General features: G+C 43.1%; 4 protein-coding genes across 5 annotated transcripts; 2 read left to right on the top strand and 2 right to left on the bottom strand.

The window, feature by feature from the left end:
• The first annotated feature begins 58 nt into the window (after positions 1-58).
• Positions 59-2,984, top strand: LOC108110975 (importin subunit alpha). Of its 2 annotated transcripts, none has more exons than XM_017220278.2 (5): positions 59-138; positions 655-751; positions 814-1,127; positions 1,185-1,755; positions 1,815-2,984. In XM_017220278.2, the coding sequence occupies exons 2-5, from the start codon at positions 689-691 to the stop codon at positions 2,433-2,435; spliced, it is 1,569 nt and encodes a 522-aa protein (XP_017075767.1). In that variant the 5' UTR covers positions 59-138; positions 655-688; the 3' UTR covers positions 2,436-2,984. The 2 variants fall into 2 exon arrangements, with proteins under 2 accessions (XP_017075767.1, XP_017075766.1); XM_017220277.2 differs by having other exon boundaries at positions 635-751.
• A 236-nt stretch (positions 2,985-3,220) lies between these two features.
• Positions 3,221-6,817, top strand: LOC108110976 (serine protease inhibitor 42Dd). The gene is made up of 4 exons (XM_017220281.2): positions 3,221-3,931; positions 5,412-6,339; positions 6,411-6,558; positions 6,619-6,817. The coding sequence occupies exons 2-4, from the start codon at positions 5,449-5,451 to the stop codon at positions 6,741-6,743; spliced, it is 1,164 nt and encodes a 387-aa protein (XP_017075770.2). The 5' UTR covers positions 3,221-3,931; positions 5,412-5,448; the 3' UTR covers positions 6,744-6,817.
• Positions 6,818-7,101: 284 nt separating this feature from the next.
• Positions 7,102-16,996, bottom strand: LOC121530248. Its single transcript, XM_041819016.1, has 6 exons — positions 16,294-16,996; positions 11,483-12,459; positions 11,083-11,215; positions 9,180-9,369; positions 8,619-9,110; positions 7,102-8,352 (listed from the first exon to the last, which is right to left on the bottom strand). The coding sequence occupies exons 1-6, from the start codon at positions 16,363-16,365 to the stop codon at positions 7,844-7,846; spliced, it is 2,373 nt and encodes a 790-aa protein (XP_041674950.1). The 5' UTR covers positions 16,366-16,996; the 3' UTR covers positions 7,102-7,843.
• An 86-nt stretch (positions 16,997-17,082) lies between these two features.
• LOC121530258 lies at positions 17,083-17,783 on the bottom strand. Its single transcript, XM_041819078.1, has 2 exons — positions 17,578-17,783; positions 17,083-17,514 (listed from the first exon to the last, which is right to left on the bottom strand). The coding sequence occupies exons 1-2, from the start codon at positions 17,781-17,783 to the stop codon at positions 17,334-17,336; spliced, it is 387 nt and encodes a 128-aa protein (XP_041675012.1). The 3' UTR covers positions 17,083-17,333.
• Positions 17,784-18,262: the final 479 nt, after the last annotated feature.

Genomic DNA, 18,262 nt, shown 5'->3' with positions numbered 1-18,262 from the left:
GACGACATCCAGCGTGCTTAACACGCTCGATAAAGTTTCTCGTTTTTCGCAGAGGAGCTATCAAAATTGTCTAAATTTGTAGTAAAGTTATTTTAACAACGTCCAAAAAGCCTGCACACGCATTCAGAGGACCATAAGGTAAGCGCGCGTGTGTGTCTACGGTTGTTCTTATTGTCCTTCTCGCGGTTTCTATACCTTCATTCCTTTATTGCCACTCTTCGTGTTACACCTTTGCTCCTCTCCCGTGTTCCCACTAATCTGCAAATGGCGGCTGCTGCAGCTGTTGCTTTGTTGTTGCTAAGCAAAGGCGCAGTTGCGGATTTGCCGATGGGAAGAGGGGTTAGGCATCCAATTTTCCAAAACGAGCATGTAAATTGTAATAAAATAAAAAGTAAATATTTGAAAGATGGCATCCTTGTACCATTGCTTTAAAAGTAATCGCTTTGTTCTATTTTCCATCAACCTTCCCTTTATTTGAACCCTATCTACGCTCCTGTTGCTCGCCCTTGCAAAAGCCGGTCTTCCGAGAGGGAACAAAAAAAAAAAAAAAAAAGGGACAGAAAACTCAAGCAGCCCTTGATTCTGCTTCTTCCCTTACTTGCGTCTCATTTCCGCAAATCATTTTTAATTTCAGTTATACATTTGTCATCTCAGCAGCAGCATCTAAAATTCGAAAACCACATACAAAATGAGTAAGCCGGATCCTAACTCGCGTCAGGGCTCCTACAAGTCGAACACCATCAACACGCAGGTAATGTACAAAGATAAACTGCCGGCAGATTTTTGTTCGGTACTAACCTCACTTTGTCGCAGGAGTCGCGCATGCGCCGCCATGAGGTGACCATCGAGCTGCGCAAATCCAAGAAGGAGGACCAGATGTTCAAGAGGCGTAACATCAACGATGAGGATCTCACTTCGCCGCTCAAGGAGCTCAATGGACAGTCGCCGGTCCAGTTGTCCGTGGACGAAATAGTGGCGGCAATGAACAGCGAAGATCAGGAGCGTCAGTTCCTGGGCATGCAGTCTGCCCGGAAGATGCTTAGTCGAGAGCGCAACCCTCCCATCGACCTAATGATCGGGCATGGCATTGTGCCCATCTGCATTCGGTTTCTACAGAACACAACCAAGTGAGTAGTTACTATGGCACCTCTACAGAAGCCGTTCTGAGTTTTCTGAATCTCCAGCTCCATGCTGCAGTTCGAGGCCGCTTGGGCCCTGACTAACATCGCCTCCGGTACTTCTGATCAGACGCGCTGCGTTATTGAACACAATGCGGTCCCTCACTTTGTGGCTTTGCTGCAGTCCAAGTCCACCAACCTGGCTGAGCAGGCCGTCTGGGCACTGGGCAACATTGCTGGCGACGGAGCTGCTGCTCGGGATATTGTCATCCAGCACAACGTGATTGACGGTATCCTGCCACTGATCAATAACGAGACACCGCTCTCATTTCTGCGCAACATCGTTTGGCTGATGTCCAATCTGTGCAGGAACAAGAATCCCTCGCCACCCTTCGAGCAAGTAAAGCGCCTTCTGCCCGTCTTGTCGCAACTTCTGCTCAGCCAAGACATCCAGGTGTTGGCCGACGCCTGCTGGGCCCTGTCCTACGTTACAGACGATGACAACAGTAAGATCCAATCGGTGGTTGACTCGGATGCAGTGCCGCGTCTGGTTAAACTGCTGCAAATGGACGAGCCAAGTATCATTGTGCCCGCCTTACGCAGCGTCGGAAATATTGTAACCGGCACAGATCAACAGGTGGGTAAACTATATTATTATTAATTCATTTTAGTATGTAATTATTTTTATTTCCTTAGACTGACGTCGTTATTGCCTCTGGAGGATTGCCTAGATTAGGACTTCTCTTGCAGCACAACAAGAGCAACATTGTTAAGGAGGCTGCTTGGACGGTTAGCAACATCACTGCAGGTAACCAAAAACAGATACAAGCAGTCATTCAGGCCGGAATTTTCCACCAGTTGCGCAGCGTGCTAGAGAAAGGGGACTTCAAGGCCCAAAAAGAGGCTGCATGGGCGGTGACCAACACAACAACATCGGGCACCCCGGAACAGATCGTGGATCTGATTGAGAAATACAAAATCTTGAAGCCATTCATTGATCTATTGGATGCAAAGGATCCGCGTACCATCAAGGTTGTACAATCGGGACTTTCAAATCTTTTTGCCCTGGCTGAAAAACTTGGTGGCACCGAAAATCTGTGTTTGATGGTCGAAGAGATGGGAGGCCTGGACAAGCTGGAAACTCTGCAGCAGCACGAGAACGAGGAGGTTTATAAGAAGGCCTATGCCATCATCGATACTTACTTCAGCAACGGCGATGATGAGGCCGAACAAGAGTTGGCGCCACAGGAGGTTAACGGAGCCCTCGAGTTTAATGCCACCCAGCCAAAGGCACCCGAGGGTGGCTACACGTTCTAGACTAATCACTCAACATAATCCAAACGCCGCTCACACGCCTTACAAACCGCACCCCGCGCTCACACAGTTTATTTTTTGCCACAAACTATGCCATTGTCATACAAGCATCACATCTGAACATTCCCCACATCCAAACACAGGCTACTGCATTTGCTTAGACATTCAAAACTCGCTACTGATCATAATTTTCTCACAAAACGTTCCAACCATATCTTCGCAATGGAAAAACACAAACATCCGATGTTGCTAGGCATCACGGAAATCTAGGTTCCTTTTTTGTTTCATATGCAACCTCTGTCAGCTGCGCTGGCTGGGATCCTAGTTGCCGCTTATCTGGATGCGTGTGCATGGCATTCTAAATTGAAGCATTTCGAACTTATTTCGGTCATATTTTAGGCTGTTTAGTATTTATTTATGTATACACACGATGCTTTTAATCCTCCACCTTCGCAAGCATTACAACAACTACTCATCCCCTTTGCACCAGTGTCCTCATCCCCGAATTATATTCAAAGTTATCAATAAATAATGAATTGTTTGAAAGATTAATTACATTTTGCTATACTTCAGGCGTTTCTGATCTTTTGAGCTTTTCAGTGTCTGTATTATTTGTAGAATTCGTGTGAACAGGAAATGTATTATTTTATTTTGCTTTTTTTTTTCACAAAAAAAATATTCGACAATATTGCCATTTTAACGAAAAATGAAGTATATTTTTGGGCATTTTGGTTTGTTTGGACTTAAAAAAATATAAAAGCCGTGTCACCAGCATTTTAAATGTTATCCCCTCTTTGGCCAGCGCCTTTTGTCAGTAAATTCTCGATAAAAAGTTGTGCAGTCAATTCTTGTTTTTTGTCCATATAAAATCGCATTTTGGCAGTAAGCGGATAATCGCAAGATTAAGAGCTATCTTCTCCAGCCACACTCATGTATGCAGAATAGCCCGGAGAGTGGTACAGCGACCCCAAATGTTCCAGATTAGATAAAATGATTAAACAACTAACCACACCAGAGGCAGGCATAGAACGAGCCCCACAAACAACTCAATCAAAATGAGCCGCTGGCGGCATTAGCGTCCGCGTTTATTGCAGCGGTCCAGCGTAAAAACAAAACAAGTAGAGCGTCGTCACATCAACATCCACAACCACATCCACGTCCACGTTCTTATTCCCATCGGATGCAGCGCGTCAGTTCGCCGAATCGTTTGTGTAAATTCACGGCAAACAAATTATAAAAATAGATTAAAAATTTAGCATCGGAAAAGTAGTTGCCGAAAATTCGAACCGAGTTGTGGAAGCATTGCCCGGACGGAGCTTTTGCCTCCGCGTTGCCCAAGTCGTCACCGATGAGGCGGGCGGATTTAATTGGTTCTTTTTTGTGCTATTTTATTATTTCCGAGCGCAAGCGTTTAGTCGAATTTTGTCCGAAGCTGCGTGCGGGCGTGAGTCTCTAAAGGCAACTAATTTATATAATTGCTGATCGATCTATAATTCGCTGTACGCATTTCTTAAAAATTTCGATAAAGGTATAGAAGTTGCAAGCAAGTGATTTAAATCCAAATATCACCTTGATAAAAGGAGATATTTTAAAAAATACGCCCAAGCATCAGTGGATATTGCCCGAAATTTTCACAACAAACTATTGTTGATGATGATGCCACTTTGAAAACTGATTCTGTGACCTCATACGCTCTATTGAAAATCCAGTGAGGATTTACCATATGCCACTCGGCTGTTATCCATTCGCTGCAATGTAACGTTTAAAAATACAAGAAAAACGTCTCCCTCACAACACAAAAAAAAAAAATCGAAAGCACTTTTGACAAACTCATGATGCAGTTAATTTCGATGAATAAAACAAAAAAATTGGCACACCAAAATAAACAATAAACGTCTAGTACTAGGCAGCGCTACTTTATAGCGACCGTGCTGGGGTATATACTCGTACACTGAAAAAAAAGTTATAATTTAAATCTGTATTTATATTGTAAAACTAAAAAGTTTTTAATCAGTTCGCACCGAAAGTTTCTTTGTTCGAAAATTGTGTTATTTTGTTTAAGCTTTCCAGCAGTGACGTGCACATTCTCATTTTTAAATATTTTCGTTTTTCGCAATTAAAGACTTTGGTTTCTGTGTAGGCAGCGTGGCTCTCGCGATTTTGAAGCGGAAAACGGTTTTTCGTTTCGTTCCGTTCTTATTTTCCAGTTCGGGTGGGCGCGCATTTTGTTTGTTGATGTGGCAATTAAGCGCGCAAGTGTGCGCGTCGCATAGAAATCGGCATGCAGGGCTGCAGCTCGGGATCGGGAAACTATATAGCGAATGGAAGTGGAAATGGGAGTGGGTGGTGGCCACAACAGAACGGAGGCGGCTGCCGAAATTCGCGTGAAATTAAAAGTTGCCGCAAATATATAGCCGCAGCACTGTCACAAAGTTTTCCGCCTCGGCGTTTCCGCTTTGTTTACTTGCCGAAAATAGTGTCAAGTTTGGCCTAGTGTGCTCTCTTGTTCACTTTATTTATTCAAGGCGTTTCTTTTGTGCTCAGTGCTCGGTGTTTTTCTTTTTTTTTTTTCCCGCCCCACCCGTTTGCTAGTGTGCTCGCTCGGGCCTGGCCAAATGAAATGGAAGACAATTTACATTTTCATTACAAAATGCACTTGAAGGGCCAAGGTGAATTTAAATAGGATTCAATGTTCTCGTATCTGGTGGCTATTATTTAGAATTATATATTTTTATTTTATTTAAAGCATTTTATGAGTCTTGTACGTTTGGCCACATGTGTTTTGCATTATGCCGAAGGGCATTTCTATGCTAAACAAGTTCTTTTAATGGATCAACCATGTGGAAGCGATAAACTCACGCCTCTATAAGGTTAATCAAACCAAATCTGCATATAGCCAGATTTATAAGATTGCTTAATAAAAAAAAATATTATTTCAATATTTTTAATTGGTTGACTAATCTTTATTTCTATTCAAAGCATCTCAACAAAATATCCCTGAACCCTTTGAGACAGAATGAGTGAAGTTGCCAATCCCACGCCGAGCAATGCGCCCGATGAATCCACAATAAGTGCTGGCATTTACCACAACATAGCCACAAGCTTCACAGATCAAAATGTGGTTATATCGCCACTGTTATTGGAGGCCACTCTGTCACTCCTTTACCTGGGATCTGATGGAGCCACTGCCGAGGAATTGCAGAAACTTTTGCGACTGAAGCAACGCTTTCCCAGCAATGCCAAAATGGCAAACTTTTATGCCGCTGAACTGGGAAACATCACAGTCGATGAAGATACCCGCCTGGAGTTACAAAACCGATTGATGCTGCAGCCGCTTCCTGGTTCTGAATCTGGCATTGCCGATGATTTTCAGAAGATTGCCCAAACCTATTTTCATACCACTGCCGAGTGTGTTGATCTGGAGCAAACGGAGAAACTGCGTCGCCATATTAGCGAACAGATTCTTGCCAGCGTTGGCGGTGGCAGCTGGGACCAGATAAACCTGGAGGGTACCGCACCGGCGAAAACTCTACTCCTACTGGCTGCAAATCTTCGTAGCAAATGGTTCCTGCCATTCAGTGCCTATAGAACAGGACTATATGAGTTCCATAGTGGCAGTCAGGTTAAATCTGTGCCCATGCTCTTTGACGACGACATGTTTGTAAAATATGCAGAGCTAAGGGATGTAGACGCCCGCGCCATAGAGTTACCTTACGAACATGCCGAGGAGCTTTCTATGCTGCTCATCCTGCCCAACCAGCGCGACGGCCTTCAGGAGCTGGAGAAACAGTTGCGCGGCCTGGATTTGGGTGCACTGCAGCAGCGAATGCAGATGGAGGGCGTTCAGGTGCTACTGCCAAAATTCAGTATCGATTTCGAGTGCAGTCTGCGGCAGCCATTAAAACAGGTCAGTGAAAGTGAAACCAATACATGTTTCTTTTTTTTAATGGTTTTATTTTAAAACTATTTGGTTAACAGCTGGGCTTTGAGGAGATATTTGCCGCATCTGCGAACTATAAACATTTGCATCCATCTGGTAGTCTGCCCGTTGTCGATGTTCTGCAAAAGCTGCGAATAAATTTGAATGAGTCTGGATCTGGACCCGAGCTGACACGCGTTGCAGCAGGTATTTTATTTCTTAAAATTCTACGTTAAAAGGAATATCTTCATACATATCTTTTTTCAGAATATAAACCCATTGTGATCAGCAATTCCTCCCGCCAAAAATTCTTCCGAGCTGACCATCCATTTTTCTTTGCCATTCGCAGTGAGAATGTAACCTATCTTATGGGTCATGTGGTTGAATTTTAAATTTTGAGTGGAAAGGGTTGTGTAATATTTTAACTTGTATAAAAATAAGTAAAATAAAACTAATATTTACTAAACTAATGTTTAATAAATTTGCTTTGGAAGATGAAATATGTCTATGCTAAGATGTTAAGATTCGTTTACCAAATTAGTTAAAGTTTTCTTGCCAGGTAGTACTTGTACTGTTTAGGATACCTTTTTAGACATTATGGCAGATGGATGGTAACTACTACAAAAAGGAAAGCAATTTTTCTTAGTTTTAGTGTATAGAAAAGCTCTTTACTTATTCGTTGAAGATAAATGTGTAAACCAAAATATTTAAAAAGTTAAAAAAATGAATACTTACATTCCATACATTCTATACAAGAATTAACACGAAATTTCATAGATTTTCTAACAAGAGTCTTGAGTTTATTTAAAGATATATCTGTATAATTTGTTTTGTTCCAGAAATAGTCCTGTTATGTTTATTAGTTTTACAATTATTGTATTTTGTAGGTTTTTCTTTTAATCTTTCTTCCTTAATAGGGGCTTAATTTGCTTTAATACTAGGAAACTTTAAATGGAATCAAAAACATGTCACACACCATACTGTGTTCTCGCTCTTAAATTTTTCATTTTCATTGTTTTCCGTTCAATAGGCTTTTTGTAAATCTAGCTAAAAAGTTATCATTAGTTTAAATTCATTCAATTTGTTTACATATGCAATGACATAAAGTTTAATTTGTATTCTAAATATGAGTCTAGTGTATGATTGATGTTAAAATCACTTTAACAGACATTAACTTTGATAATTTCATGGATTGATAGAACTAAAAGTACCACTTGATCTCAGCCAGAATCTGGCAAGCTCAACGAAAACTAAGACTGGATGGGCATTTTTGATAAAGAATTGGTTTAAAATCAGGAGTTTAACTGATTGTTATCCAGATTAGGCATATCTGATGCATACGTACATGAATATTCACAGAGATTTCTACTGTAGTTTAGTTTGGAAATTTGATTTACATATATTTACATCTTTAAATAGAAAAACGAAGCCTCTTAAATGCATCTTAGTGTCGGTATTGGCCAACAAATGTCTCCCAACTTACACATTATTGCTATTGTTTTTGCTGGCTGTCATCACTGGTGGGCAGTGATGGTGGTGGTGGCATTCCGCCTCCGCCCTCCGTAGCATCAACAGCTCCCCTATTCAGCAAGTAGTCTAGATCGAGGGTGATACGATCCAGCGTTGCATCATTACCGCCGCAGCCACTTTGCGTGGGAGTGGGCGTGGCTGGGGTCGTGGTCGCCGTGCTGGTGACAGTCGAAGTAGAGACGACGGCCGCCACCATGGTGGGCAGCAGGGGGTCGAAGGTCGTGCGGGACGTCGGCTCCAGGATGGTCACTCGTTTCTGCGTCTTCGGTGTCTGGGTGGGCAGGGACATTGCAGGAAGCGTCGGTATCGCTGGTCCACTCAGGTTTCCGCTTATGGTCGGGGGTGGAGCCATGCTCAGGATTAGAGAACTGGGCACAAAGTCCACGTAGGGATTATGCTGCAGCGGAACATAATGAGAAGTGCTTGTGGCAGTGGGCATTATGGCACTGGTGTGAATGCCAATTATACTGTCTGTAAGGAGAGGGGGAATGGAGAGAGGAGGTGGTTAGCAGACACTAGATCTTGAATAATGCTTGACCATTTGCCCTCATACAGAAATTTTAGTCAATATAGATTTTGCACAGAGAACAAATCGTTTATGTAATGAAAAATATTAAATAATAATATTTAAATTCAAGTTTTCCGCCTGTTAAACTTTTAGCAAAAATAAAAACAAAATTTAGTAAAACTGATAAGCTATCGAATTTCAAGTTATTTTTATGTCTATGTGTACTTACCGGCTGCCACGCCCTGCAGGATATCGAGCGTCTCAACGCCCACAAACTCGCCACAGGGTCCTGGGCGATAATGAGTCGGTTGCTGATGCAACGTTCGCCTACCCAAGCTTCCTGTGAGACCGCCCACTCCCACGTTTACGCCCATACCCATGGTGTACGCATCGTACGCAGTTCCGCCGCCCAATATGGCGCAGCAACGTGTGTCCGGCGATGGAGCCACAGAGAGGGTCTGGCGGTCACCCAGGAAGGTCTCCACTGTGCCATCTGGTCCTGCCTGGCAGCGCGGCGCCGTCGAGATGATTGTCAACGGCAGTGGAACACCGGATCCCGGTGGTCCGGACAGTTCCAGGCCCACTTTCGATTGCAAGGGCGGGGCGCCGCCGCCAACTGACGAGGCCAAGGATCCGACTGCTGCGGTGGACACGCCTGCATTGGACATTGACAAGGACACGGCACAGTCGTTCTCCTTCTCTTTGTCGTGGTTAGTGTAGACTGAAAGTACGGAGGGGATACGGAGGTTATAAGTGGTGGGTTAGAATGGTTTGCAGGACTTGAACCTACAGCTCAGTGGACTATTCACATTAGCCGTCGTCGTAGTGGTGCAGTAGTTCTCGTCCAGACTGCTCCTGCTCGTGTTGAATTTGGCCTGCTTCAGCGAGCTGTTTTGACTGCTCCCGTTGCTGCTAAGGAAGGGTGGTCCACGCAGCTGGCTCTCGGCCTTGATGACGAAACAGATGAGGATGGCCGAGCCCTGGAAAAGCGATTGAATCATTGCTGTGATTGTGGCATAAACTTCCAGCCCATCTGGGCTGACCCTAATAAAATTGGGTTTTCAACGGGATGGGTTGTCGCCTGAATGGAGTCATTAAGCCACCGAAGACCCTTCGATTACGGCCAAGGTAGTGGTCCCATAAGCCCCTTTCGACGTGAAATCAAACCAAGCGATTGGGAAATTAAATGCATGACCAAAAGGCGGCCATAAATCGAGGCCAAACCGTATGGGCCATATATGGCCATTATGTCCTTTTTTTCATGAGCGCAATTTATGGGGGACAAGTCAAACCAAATTCCAGGCCTGGATTTTCGAACAAAATTAATTGCGAAATTAGCGTAAGAGACTTAAGCTCAACGTACTGAATGGCTCGGATCGGATAGATTCCCTTTGCATGCTCCAATGGGATATTAAAATGCATAGTACAGAGGGCTTAATACACAGGGAAGTCGTTATTATGTACCAACATATTATTTATCTTTTGTGGAATAATAATATTTATCTCCTTCTCTGTTAACTACGTTCACTATTTAATAACCCATTTAATGTATAATTTATAAGCTATCTTTAATATATTTTTCTTGGTGTACTAACCATGTCTTGGCCATTGTTTAAATAATTAAACAGCAAGAGCAGACAGAGCAATGCCCACGCCCACAATCAAAGTGATTTTGGTGCACATTAATAGTCCTGGACCAGCAGCATTGAGTGGGTTGTAGACATTGTGGCTTGGATTCAAGGAGGCGGCTGCTCGACCTAATTTGTTTGTGTTTGAATTTGAATGTGGCCCGTGCGCATTACGTATACGCCGAGTGGTATACCTATACATACACACACACACGCGCGCTCACTTGCCGGCTTCCCACATCAAAGTGTGTGCGTGTAATTATGTGATTAGTTTTGCCAGGATACACTAACCTATGCCTCCGCCCGTGCAGATAATTGTTTATTTAATTGGATTCAGCTGATTGCTGGGCGTGCGCATAGCATTAAACGGTTTAATGCCATTCTAGAGGCTACAAAAAATGAAACAGAGTCCATCTCATCCTTTTAAATCTAACATCCCATCGAAACCCATTCCATCCCAGCGAAGAAATCCGTGGTGTAGAAATTAAAGACAAGGAGATGATTCCACTCAAGTGGCAGGTGGGTAAGTCGAGCGCACTTATTTCATTTGCACAGCAAATCACCGAGAAGTGGAATAAAAAGCAAGCCATAACAGCTGGAAGTGGAAACCGAAGTCAAGTGTCAAAGCCAAGGGCAAAATAAATACGAAAAGGCTTCTTTCCAGCTCTTTGATCAGGCAGTAAATGCAGTCAGTAGATGGCTATATGCCACGCCCACTCTCACTTTCAACCGCCCCATATTCTTCGTTGATTTTGCATGCATAATTTGCACGTCAGGTGTAAAAATATGCAGGCTTTACACTTTGATAAAATATGCAACTTAAATAAGTCGTTGGGAGTAAAAACGAAATGCGATTTGCATAAGCCTGCGCGGCAAGTAAGTATGTACATTTCATGCTGCGCCCCTAATAGTTGGACAAGCAAATGGGATTGGATCCGAATCAAACAACCGACCCTAATCCCATCCAGCCAAATACATATATATTGCATTGTTGCGCTTAATTGAATTTCAATTGATGGTCCACTTGATGGCTAAGAGGATGTAAACGGTTCCACGCACACTTACCAATAATATGCACGATATGCCGAACGGATATGCCCACAAAGTATCCGGTGATGAATTAACATAAGCGATGAAGAGTCCATCGCTGCAGATTTTGGCCAGGAGCAGTCCGCCCGCCCGGTACAGTAATCCGAATCTGTGCGAATAAATTAGAGGGAAGAGTAGATTTCAGCATTTTGGCATTTTGGCAGCGATTGTTTTGGTTTCGTTTTCGTTTTATATCAGATTAGCTTAGACAAGGCAAAATGGAAGTTCTACAAAAAGAAATGGGGAATAAAAAACCAATGGGAAGTACTGTGCGGTCATTAAAATCTAAGTATTTCCCTATCCCCAAGTCTTATCTCTTTGCCCGTTTTCCGTTCTTCGTTTTCCATTTTGCCCAATCGGGCCTCTTTCGACTTACCGCCTGCTCAAAGCCAGATTGAATTTATCCAACGGATGCGTATGCACATTGCGATTCTTGTGCCACAACCACAAAAGTTTCTTCATTAAAATGGCAAACAGGGCAAAGAAGAGCAGGATGAAGAGCAAATCGATGCAGACGAACAGAATGAAGCTCAAGGAGGGCGATGGCGCTGTCGAAGCGTCACTCAGACCGGAAGTTAGAGGCGCAGCCAGCGAGGAAACGGAAGTGGAGGTGCTGCTTGCACCATTCCTCCAAGAGGCACTGAATCCACTGTTACTTGCAGTTCCTATTCCCGTGATTGATGACGTTGACGTAGCCGCATCATCATCGACCGACTGAGTTGTGGATGATGATGTCTCTGTCGGCGGGCTGCTCGTCCCATTTCCCATCAGTGCCTCTGATTCGAGCAGTAAATTATCTCCATTGAGTAGCGAGTGGGTTGAATAGAAGGCGCCAGAATCGGACTCCTCTGATTCCTCCTTGCCCCCGGCGGCAGCATCCGGGGTTGGGGATCCTTTCCAGACCACCTCCAGCCACCAATGGCGCGGCCACTGTCCAATGATGCTGCAGATTAGCGGTGCGGCAACGGCGAAGAGAAGCGGCAGAAGCCAACTGATGCCAATGGCGCCACGCATTCCTGCCGTAGAACTTGGTTGTTGGCGGCGTTGGACTGGATTGCAGGAGGAGCCAGAGACGGCTGAAGAGGAGCCCGTGGTGGCCCCCAAAGGCGACTGAGCCCGGATCTGAGTGATGTTGCTCAAGCTCTCCAGCTCCTGTTCCCGATCCCGCTCTCGCTGTCCCGCTTCACGTTCCCGCTCGAGGCGGCGCTTAGTTGGCGTCCCCGGCTTGCTGCCAATTTGTAGATACTTTTTCGGCATCAGCTCCGTGTGGATGGCCAAGGCAATCGCAATCAGCGTCGAGATGCCCAGCAACAACAGCGAGGCCAGCGAGCTGCTAATGATGCCATGCCAGCTCTGCAAGAGGAAATTATGAACGGCCGTTAATAAGGAAATGGAGTGCTTTGACGGCTGAGCTGCAACATCGTTATTTTTAATTAAATATAAAAAGTTGTCATCGTGCCGCATCAGAGGCAGCAGCATCAGCAGCATCAACACCCAGCCAAGGAAGCCATTTGGTGGGATTTTTTGCAACACCCTAATGGTGACATTTTGGCATACATTTTTTATTACACTTTTCCCGCGCTTCGTTGACTGGACATTGGTTATTACAAAGTTGTAAACAATTTGCGGAACATCATTTTTCGGACTCTGCTTTCATAACCAATTAGGAACCGGTGTCCAGAAAATATAGCATACTAAAAATGCATCTTAAATTGCATTAACAGATATCTTATGGCTAATTGCTTTTAGGGATTTGGAGAATAAAAATGTTTGATGTCTCAGTAGTTAATATCTAACATAAATGTAGAAGAAATGTTAAGTTTATTGTAAGTTTATTACCTTATTTGAAGTATCTACAACTTGCAGCTAAAGAATTCGTGTTTTTAGGCTTATTTATATACGCTTATATCTTAATTTAATTATTTAAACTTAACAATGCCTGACTCGATCTATATTCTGAAAATAAACTTAACTTAAGTCTTAAAGTTTCAACTACAGTTGCTGGAGCGTATTACCTCCACTCGTTATCTTTAGTAGCCTTCGGGGCAAATGTGAGGAAAACATTTTGTCAACTTTTTAATTTTCAATTTACAATACGAAAACGAATATGAATATTTCCACCCCGTCAGTTCGTCGGGGAAAATTATGAGTTAAGTGCGCTTAAAAGCTTTCGCCTTTCACATGTCCTGCTGCAGTGGCAGTGGCACCCCCCTCTTGCCTACCTTGAGGGCGTCAGGCGTACCGACGAGTCGTATGCGTAATTTATGTTTTCTTATTTATTTATTGTTTTTTTTTTCGTTCCGTTTAACTGTCGTGCTGAAATTGTATTTTATTTATGCTCGCAAATATATGCAATAAGTAAAATGAATATTTTAATTGTATTTATTGTGGCATTGCGTGGGCGTGGTCGCGGTCTGGTGGCTGCGGTTGACGTCCGACGCCGTTGGCAGCCGCGTCTTCGCTACAGCTCCTCATTTTCTTGCTTCTCCCCTCTCTCCTGCCGTTGTGATCCTGGCGCTGTGACACGTGTTTCAAACCATAAAATTTGCATGTGTGCACATGTTCGGGTGTGGTACTTTTTAATAAAGTTGCCCTGCCCGTGTGTGCACGCAATTAATGTGCAATAATAATAAGAATAATAATAATAATAATAAGTGTGTGCGCGTTGTATTATTAAGACAAAGTTTCCCTCTGGCACTTTTGCCAGGCTGAAAATGCCGCGAACTACGAAATACGAAATGCGCATTGTGCAACTCATCGTCACTGACGTAAGTTGCTCATTAACTTGGCCAACAGAGGAGAGTCCGCATTGTGCGTTTCCGTTGCCAGTAGCCGGGGGCCAGCCTATGCCAGCCTATGGTATATTTTTATTGTGCGGACTTCTAAAAGGGGACGATCTCCACAATAAGCTCCTGCATCTCCGTCGTCCTCGTCGTTTAGCACAAACGTTCATTATTCAAAAATTCCTCCATTGCAATCCTTTGAGACACAACCCGTATTGCGTGCGGCAAAAATGCCGATGCAGATAGCGAAACATACTCGCTCCGCTCCTCCGAATGTGGCGTCCACGGTCGGATTCACTGGCATTCAGATCTTTGTGCCTAGGCCGCCACCGTCACCATAGTCGTTTGCCTTTGTCAGCGTTTCGAGAATTTGAATATTCCCAAGAGCTGCATGGCGAGAAAATGTTTATATCCTAATGATATTTCTAGCTTATGTTTATAGGTATTATGGTTCAATATGTTAATGCCATGGTAATCCAGCATTTATCTATGGGACTAAACTACAAAATTGTACTTTTACATAAACCGAATTAGATGTTATTTCCTTAATCACTTCTTCTAATTTATTGCCCTTTTTATAATTACTTTTTAAAGCTTTTGTTTTAGATAACTTTCAGTTAGTTCTAGTTGTCAGAAAAAGTTTTGTCTTCTGCTGAAAATTGTACTTCCTTTGCTTGCTAACTAAATCAAGTCGAGATATCCAGATAATTGAGGAATGCTTCTATTTGGCTTGCCATCCCAGCAATATGTTTTTCCAAGTGTGCCTGCCTCCTTTTTCATTTTCATTCTGCCTTGCTTAAACCTTTCCATACTGCGTCCTGGCATCCTCCTCCTGAATCTTCATCTGCAAGTGCCGCTCCTTTGTCGTCTTCTCGTTGTCGTACACAATGTTTTATTTGTTTTTCATTCGTTTATTGAGCCGTTGTTTCCACTGCGGACCAGTTTATTACTAATTCAAAAATGTTATTTCTTGTTAGAGCTTTGCAGTTACTTCTTTTTTTAGTTTTTTGCCTTTTAAGTCGAGGCTCCTTCCGATCCCCGGGGATTAGGCATCGCAACTTTATTCGCTTATGCTTTTTTCGTTTTACGTTTATAATTTAGACGGCTGTGCGGATGCTTTGGGGACTTCCATGGGATCCTTGGCCAATGGGTTTTGAGATTCGGGCGGGTGCCAGGGCAGGCAGCATATATTCCATCCAACGCGCTCGGGTTAGCAGCGTCTTCCCCATTAACATTTTCCCACTTCAAACGTCTGAGAGTGTGCGTTTATAAATATTAATTTCGATTCCAGTTGCCTCCTCCGGGCGTGCTCCTTTCGCATCCAGCCACCTGACCTCCTCGGAGTCGGCGTCGTGTATTGTTGACTTTTAATTTCCTTCCAAGGAGGTCGACGCCAACAGGTTTGGGAATTGTTTTCCATGAATTTTCCGTTTGGCTGCCACGAAAACTAAATGTAAATTATTTGCTTTGTTGTCCACCGACCTCTTAATATCCGTGGTATGGTAAGGAATGCTATGGTATGGTATGGTATGGTAACGACTTGCAGACGACACGCTAATTTGTTTTGATGATGATTACAGATTTTCTGCCTTGGCCGTGATTATTATTTGAAAAGCCAGCTTAAACTCGTGTTGGGAAATCGGTGATTGCCGGGGAACAGACACCGCAAATAATTACAATTTAAGGGTTTTGGCCTGCTAGTTTAAGCCGATGGGGAGTTTGCCTTATTTTTTTGTAAGGGGTTTCGAAAAACTCGTTTGTGCTTCGATTGCCTTGTGCCTTTCCCATTCGCCTTGCCTTATATCATCATGCAACACTTTTTGTTATTACTTTTCCGACTCCTCCTGCGCTCCTGCTGCTCGGCTGCTCGGTTCCCGCTGTATGTTTGGTTTTGGTTTTCGGGTTGCTTTGCTTTCAGCTTGGCTTTTCTCCATTTTACTTGTTTATTTATTTTGGCGTAATTAAATTTCACGCTTTGGTTTCCTTTTTTTTTTCATTTTTCCTTGCTCCCAGTGCAGGCTCTCAAAGGCTTTGTTTTAAAGGGCCGCATAACACTAAAGCATTTAACTGCACCAAAGCTTTGCTTTTTCGCGTGGCATTCAAGTATTCAATGGTGAGAAATTACAAAATTAACGAGTTGAAGTGAAAACTATCATTGGTAAGTAAGGGTCTGTGTGTTTTTAGAAATGTTTTTTTACTAGAAGTTTATATTTAAGAATAGTTCTTCCTTATCTAAAAACTTTGATATTACAGCGTAGAATATAACTTAAAATAAAAGCTTGAAGTAAGTTAGTTTGATTTATTTACAATCTTTCTTAGCTATGCATACTAGTAAACCGCTATCTTTGTCAAAGGATTTATAGAAATTCTTATTATTATTAATTACTAAAAAAAAACAACTTACCACTGGCAACATTTTCATGAAACCCAGCAAGTAAATCAGCATCACACTCGACGTGGAGACGCAGAACTGCATCTTGAGGAACGTGACCGCGCATTTGCGATTGCACCAGATGGGCACCAGGATGAGAAGGGCAGATCCGCATTGGAGGAGGCAGCAGGCGCAGCTGGCGATCACAAAGATGGGACGCCGCGGGGCATGAGAAGGAGTGGCCTGGAAATGAAATTGACGAAAGCCGAAAAAAACAATTAGCAATTCAAACTAGCAGCGAAGCGAAGGCTAAAGTCGGCCAAAATGCTGTTCGCCTTGGCAGGCTGCCGCCGACAATCGACCGAATTCAAATTTGGACAGGGATGGAGACTAAAACGGTCAGAATCTATTTTTTATCCTTCAACTGAAAACCTTCGTTTAAGCCAAGTCATTTGAATATCTAGGGCAGTTCACCTAATTCCGGTTTAAGGCAAATTAAATAAAATATTTAAATAGAAATGTATTGCAAGAAAGCAAACATAGAATATAAATTCTTTAAATTTTGTATTAAAGTTAACTTAATCTTCAGCCAACAAGCTATGACGAATTAAATAAATCAAAAATAAAAACTTTATTTCCTTCAAGACAAATAAAGCCACCACCGAAATTCAGTGAATTAAATAACCGGATTAAAGACCCAGAAATACGAATAAAACCCCCTCCGGGTTGTTTGATCTCCCTGCATCCCTGATTTAAAGTATTTCCACTGTGACTGAATGCAGCCAGCACCGTTCACAATCCAAAATACAGAGTACAGAATACAGAAGCGAAACCCAGAAAAACCGAGTGCATTTGGAGCAAGTTCATGGCAGCAAAGGCCAAGTTGTTGATTGCGACCAAGGGAAGCGGAAATGCGGACGCTGGGGCAGCACAAAGAGAGAGGTAGCTGGGCTTTCCAGGTGTGAGGCCACTAAATGGCAGGACCTAAAAGTGCCATAAATCAAAAGGGGCTTTCCACTTTGGTACACGTGAATTGCATGAATTGGGCAGCTGAATTCCAAACCGAATCCGAATCACAGCAAATGGCCTTGGCGACCTTGGTGACCCTGGCTTACATTTAGCTGACGCTTGGTGAGCATGACCACGTAGGTTCCAGACAACGGGCAAATGCAGCGCGTTATGTTGGCCATCAGATGCTTGGTGATGCATAGATCCGATCGCCACGTGGAGTCGAAAGATGCCTTGTAGTCGTGACTGCTTGGACAATGGTTTGGATTTAATAGTGCGTTAACGACTGGACTTAATACCCTCACTTACCCACAAACGGCCACCCAATCTCCGGTTTTGGGAACGCTTTCATGCTGAAATATTATCTCCACATGTCCAGCCTCGAAGGGTAAGTCCAGTGGTTCGCGGAAATTATCATTGGAGCGATTCGATTGAAAGAGCCAGGTCTGAATGATACGAGAGGCCAGCACATAGTCCGAGTCCCTGGGATCGCTATTATATAAGAAAGAAATCATTTAACTTGGGAATAAGATGAAAGTCTATAAGCTAGTAAAATCTAAAAATAAATGTAATAATATATATATGGTTTTCCTTTCTAAGAAGCCTTTCAAATCTTTATCCATTCCATTTTAATAAGAAAGGTTAGTGCCTTGCATTATTTCTTATTAAAAAAAAGAATCTTACAAACTTTAAGAATATTATTATTCAGTTTGCTGTAATCAGATCCAGCTTCTGTCTTTATGGGCAATAATCAAGATTTGATAGCGACTGTGTTGGCATTTCATGTAACTCGGAAAACATACTTTTCCCCATTTTCATTTTTTGCTCTCTTCCTTTGCTGGCAGTTGCATATTTGCATTTTGTTTACAGTTTGAGAATTACACTCGTTGCTGTGGTATTGTTGCTAGAGTTTTCCAGCTTTCCAGCTGGATGTAATACGCTTAAGCCAAGGAGCCATCTTGCCGCCAGAAGAAAAAGCTGTCTGATGAAGGGT

This window comes from Drosophila eugracilis, unplaced genomic scaffold (assembly GCF_018153835.1).
Source record: "Drosophila eugracilis isolate 14026-0451.02 unplaced genomic scaffold, ASM1815383v1 contig_445, whole genome shotgun sequence".
Lineage (NCBI taxonomy): Eukaryota > Metazoa > Arthropoda > Insecta > Diptera > Drosophilidae > Drosophila > Drosophila eugracilis.
Note: the sequence above shows the minus strand (reverse complement) of the source record. Positions and strands in the feature narration are given on the sequence as shown.

Bases quoted from the DNA above. Each gene is read 5' to 3' on its own strand.
- LOC121530248 (XM_041819016.1), bottom strand. From the start codon at position 16,365: ATGCAGTTCTGCGTCTCCACGTCGAGTGTGATGCTGATTTACTTGCTG. The intron at 12,460-16,293 runs GTAAGTTGTTTT...TTCCTCTTGCAG, and splicing joins TCATGAAAATGTTGCCAGTG to AGCTGGCATGGCATCATTAG. The intron at 8,353-8,618 runs GTAAGTACACAT...CTCTCCTTACAG, and splicing joins CCTGCAGGGCGTGGCAGCCG to ACAGTATAATTGGCATTCAC.
- LOC121530258 (XM_041819078.1), bottom strand. From the start codon at position 17,783: ATGATTTCTTTCTTATATAATAGCGATCCCAGGGACTCGGACTATGTG. The intron at 17,515-17,577 runs GTAAGTGAGGGT...TTGTCCAAGCAG, and splicing joins GATTGGGTGGCCGTTTGTGG to TCACGACTACAAGGCATCTT.
- LOC108110975 (XM_017220278.2), top strand. From the start codon at position 689: ATGAGTAAGCCGGATCCTAACTCGCGTCAGGGCTCCTACAAGTCGAAC. The intron at 752-813 runs GTAATGTACAAA...ACTTTGTCGCAG, and splicing joins CGAACACCATCAACACGCAG to GAGTCGCGCATGCGCCGCCA. The intron at 1,128-1,184 runs GTGAGTAGTTAC...CTGAATCTCCAG, and splicing joins TTTCTACAGAACACAACCAA to CTCCATGCTGCAGTTCGAGG.
- LOC108110976 (XM_017220281.2), top strand. From the start codon at position 5,449: ATGAGTGAAGTTGCCAATCCCACGCCGAGCAATGCGCCCGATGAATCC. The intron at 6,340-6,410 runs GTCAGTGAAAGT...TTTGGTTAACAG, and splicing joins TGCGGCAGCCATTAAAACAG to CTGGGCTTTGAGGAGATATT. The intron at 6,559-6,618 runs GTATTTTATTTC...ATCTTTTTTCAG, and splicing joins GCTGACACGCGTTGCAGCAG to AATATAAACCCATTGTGATC.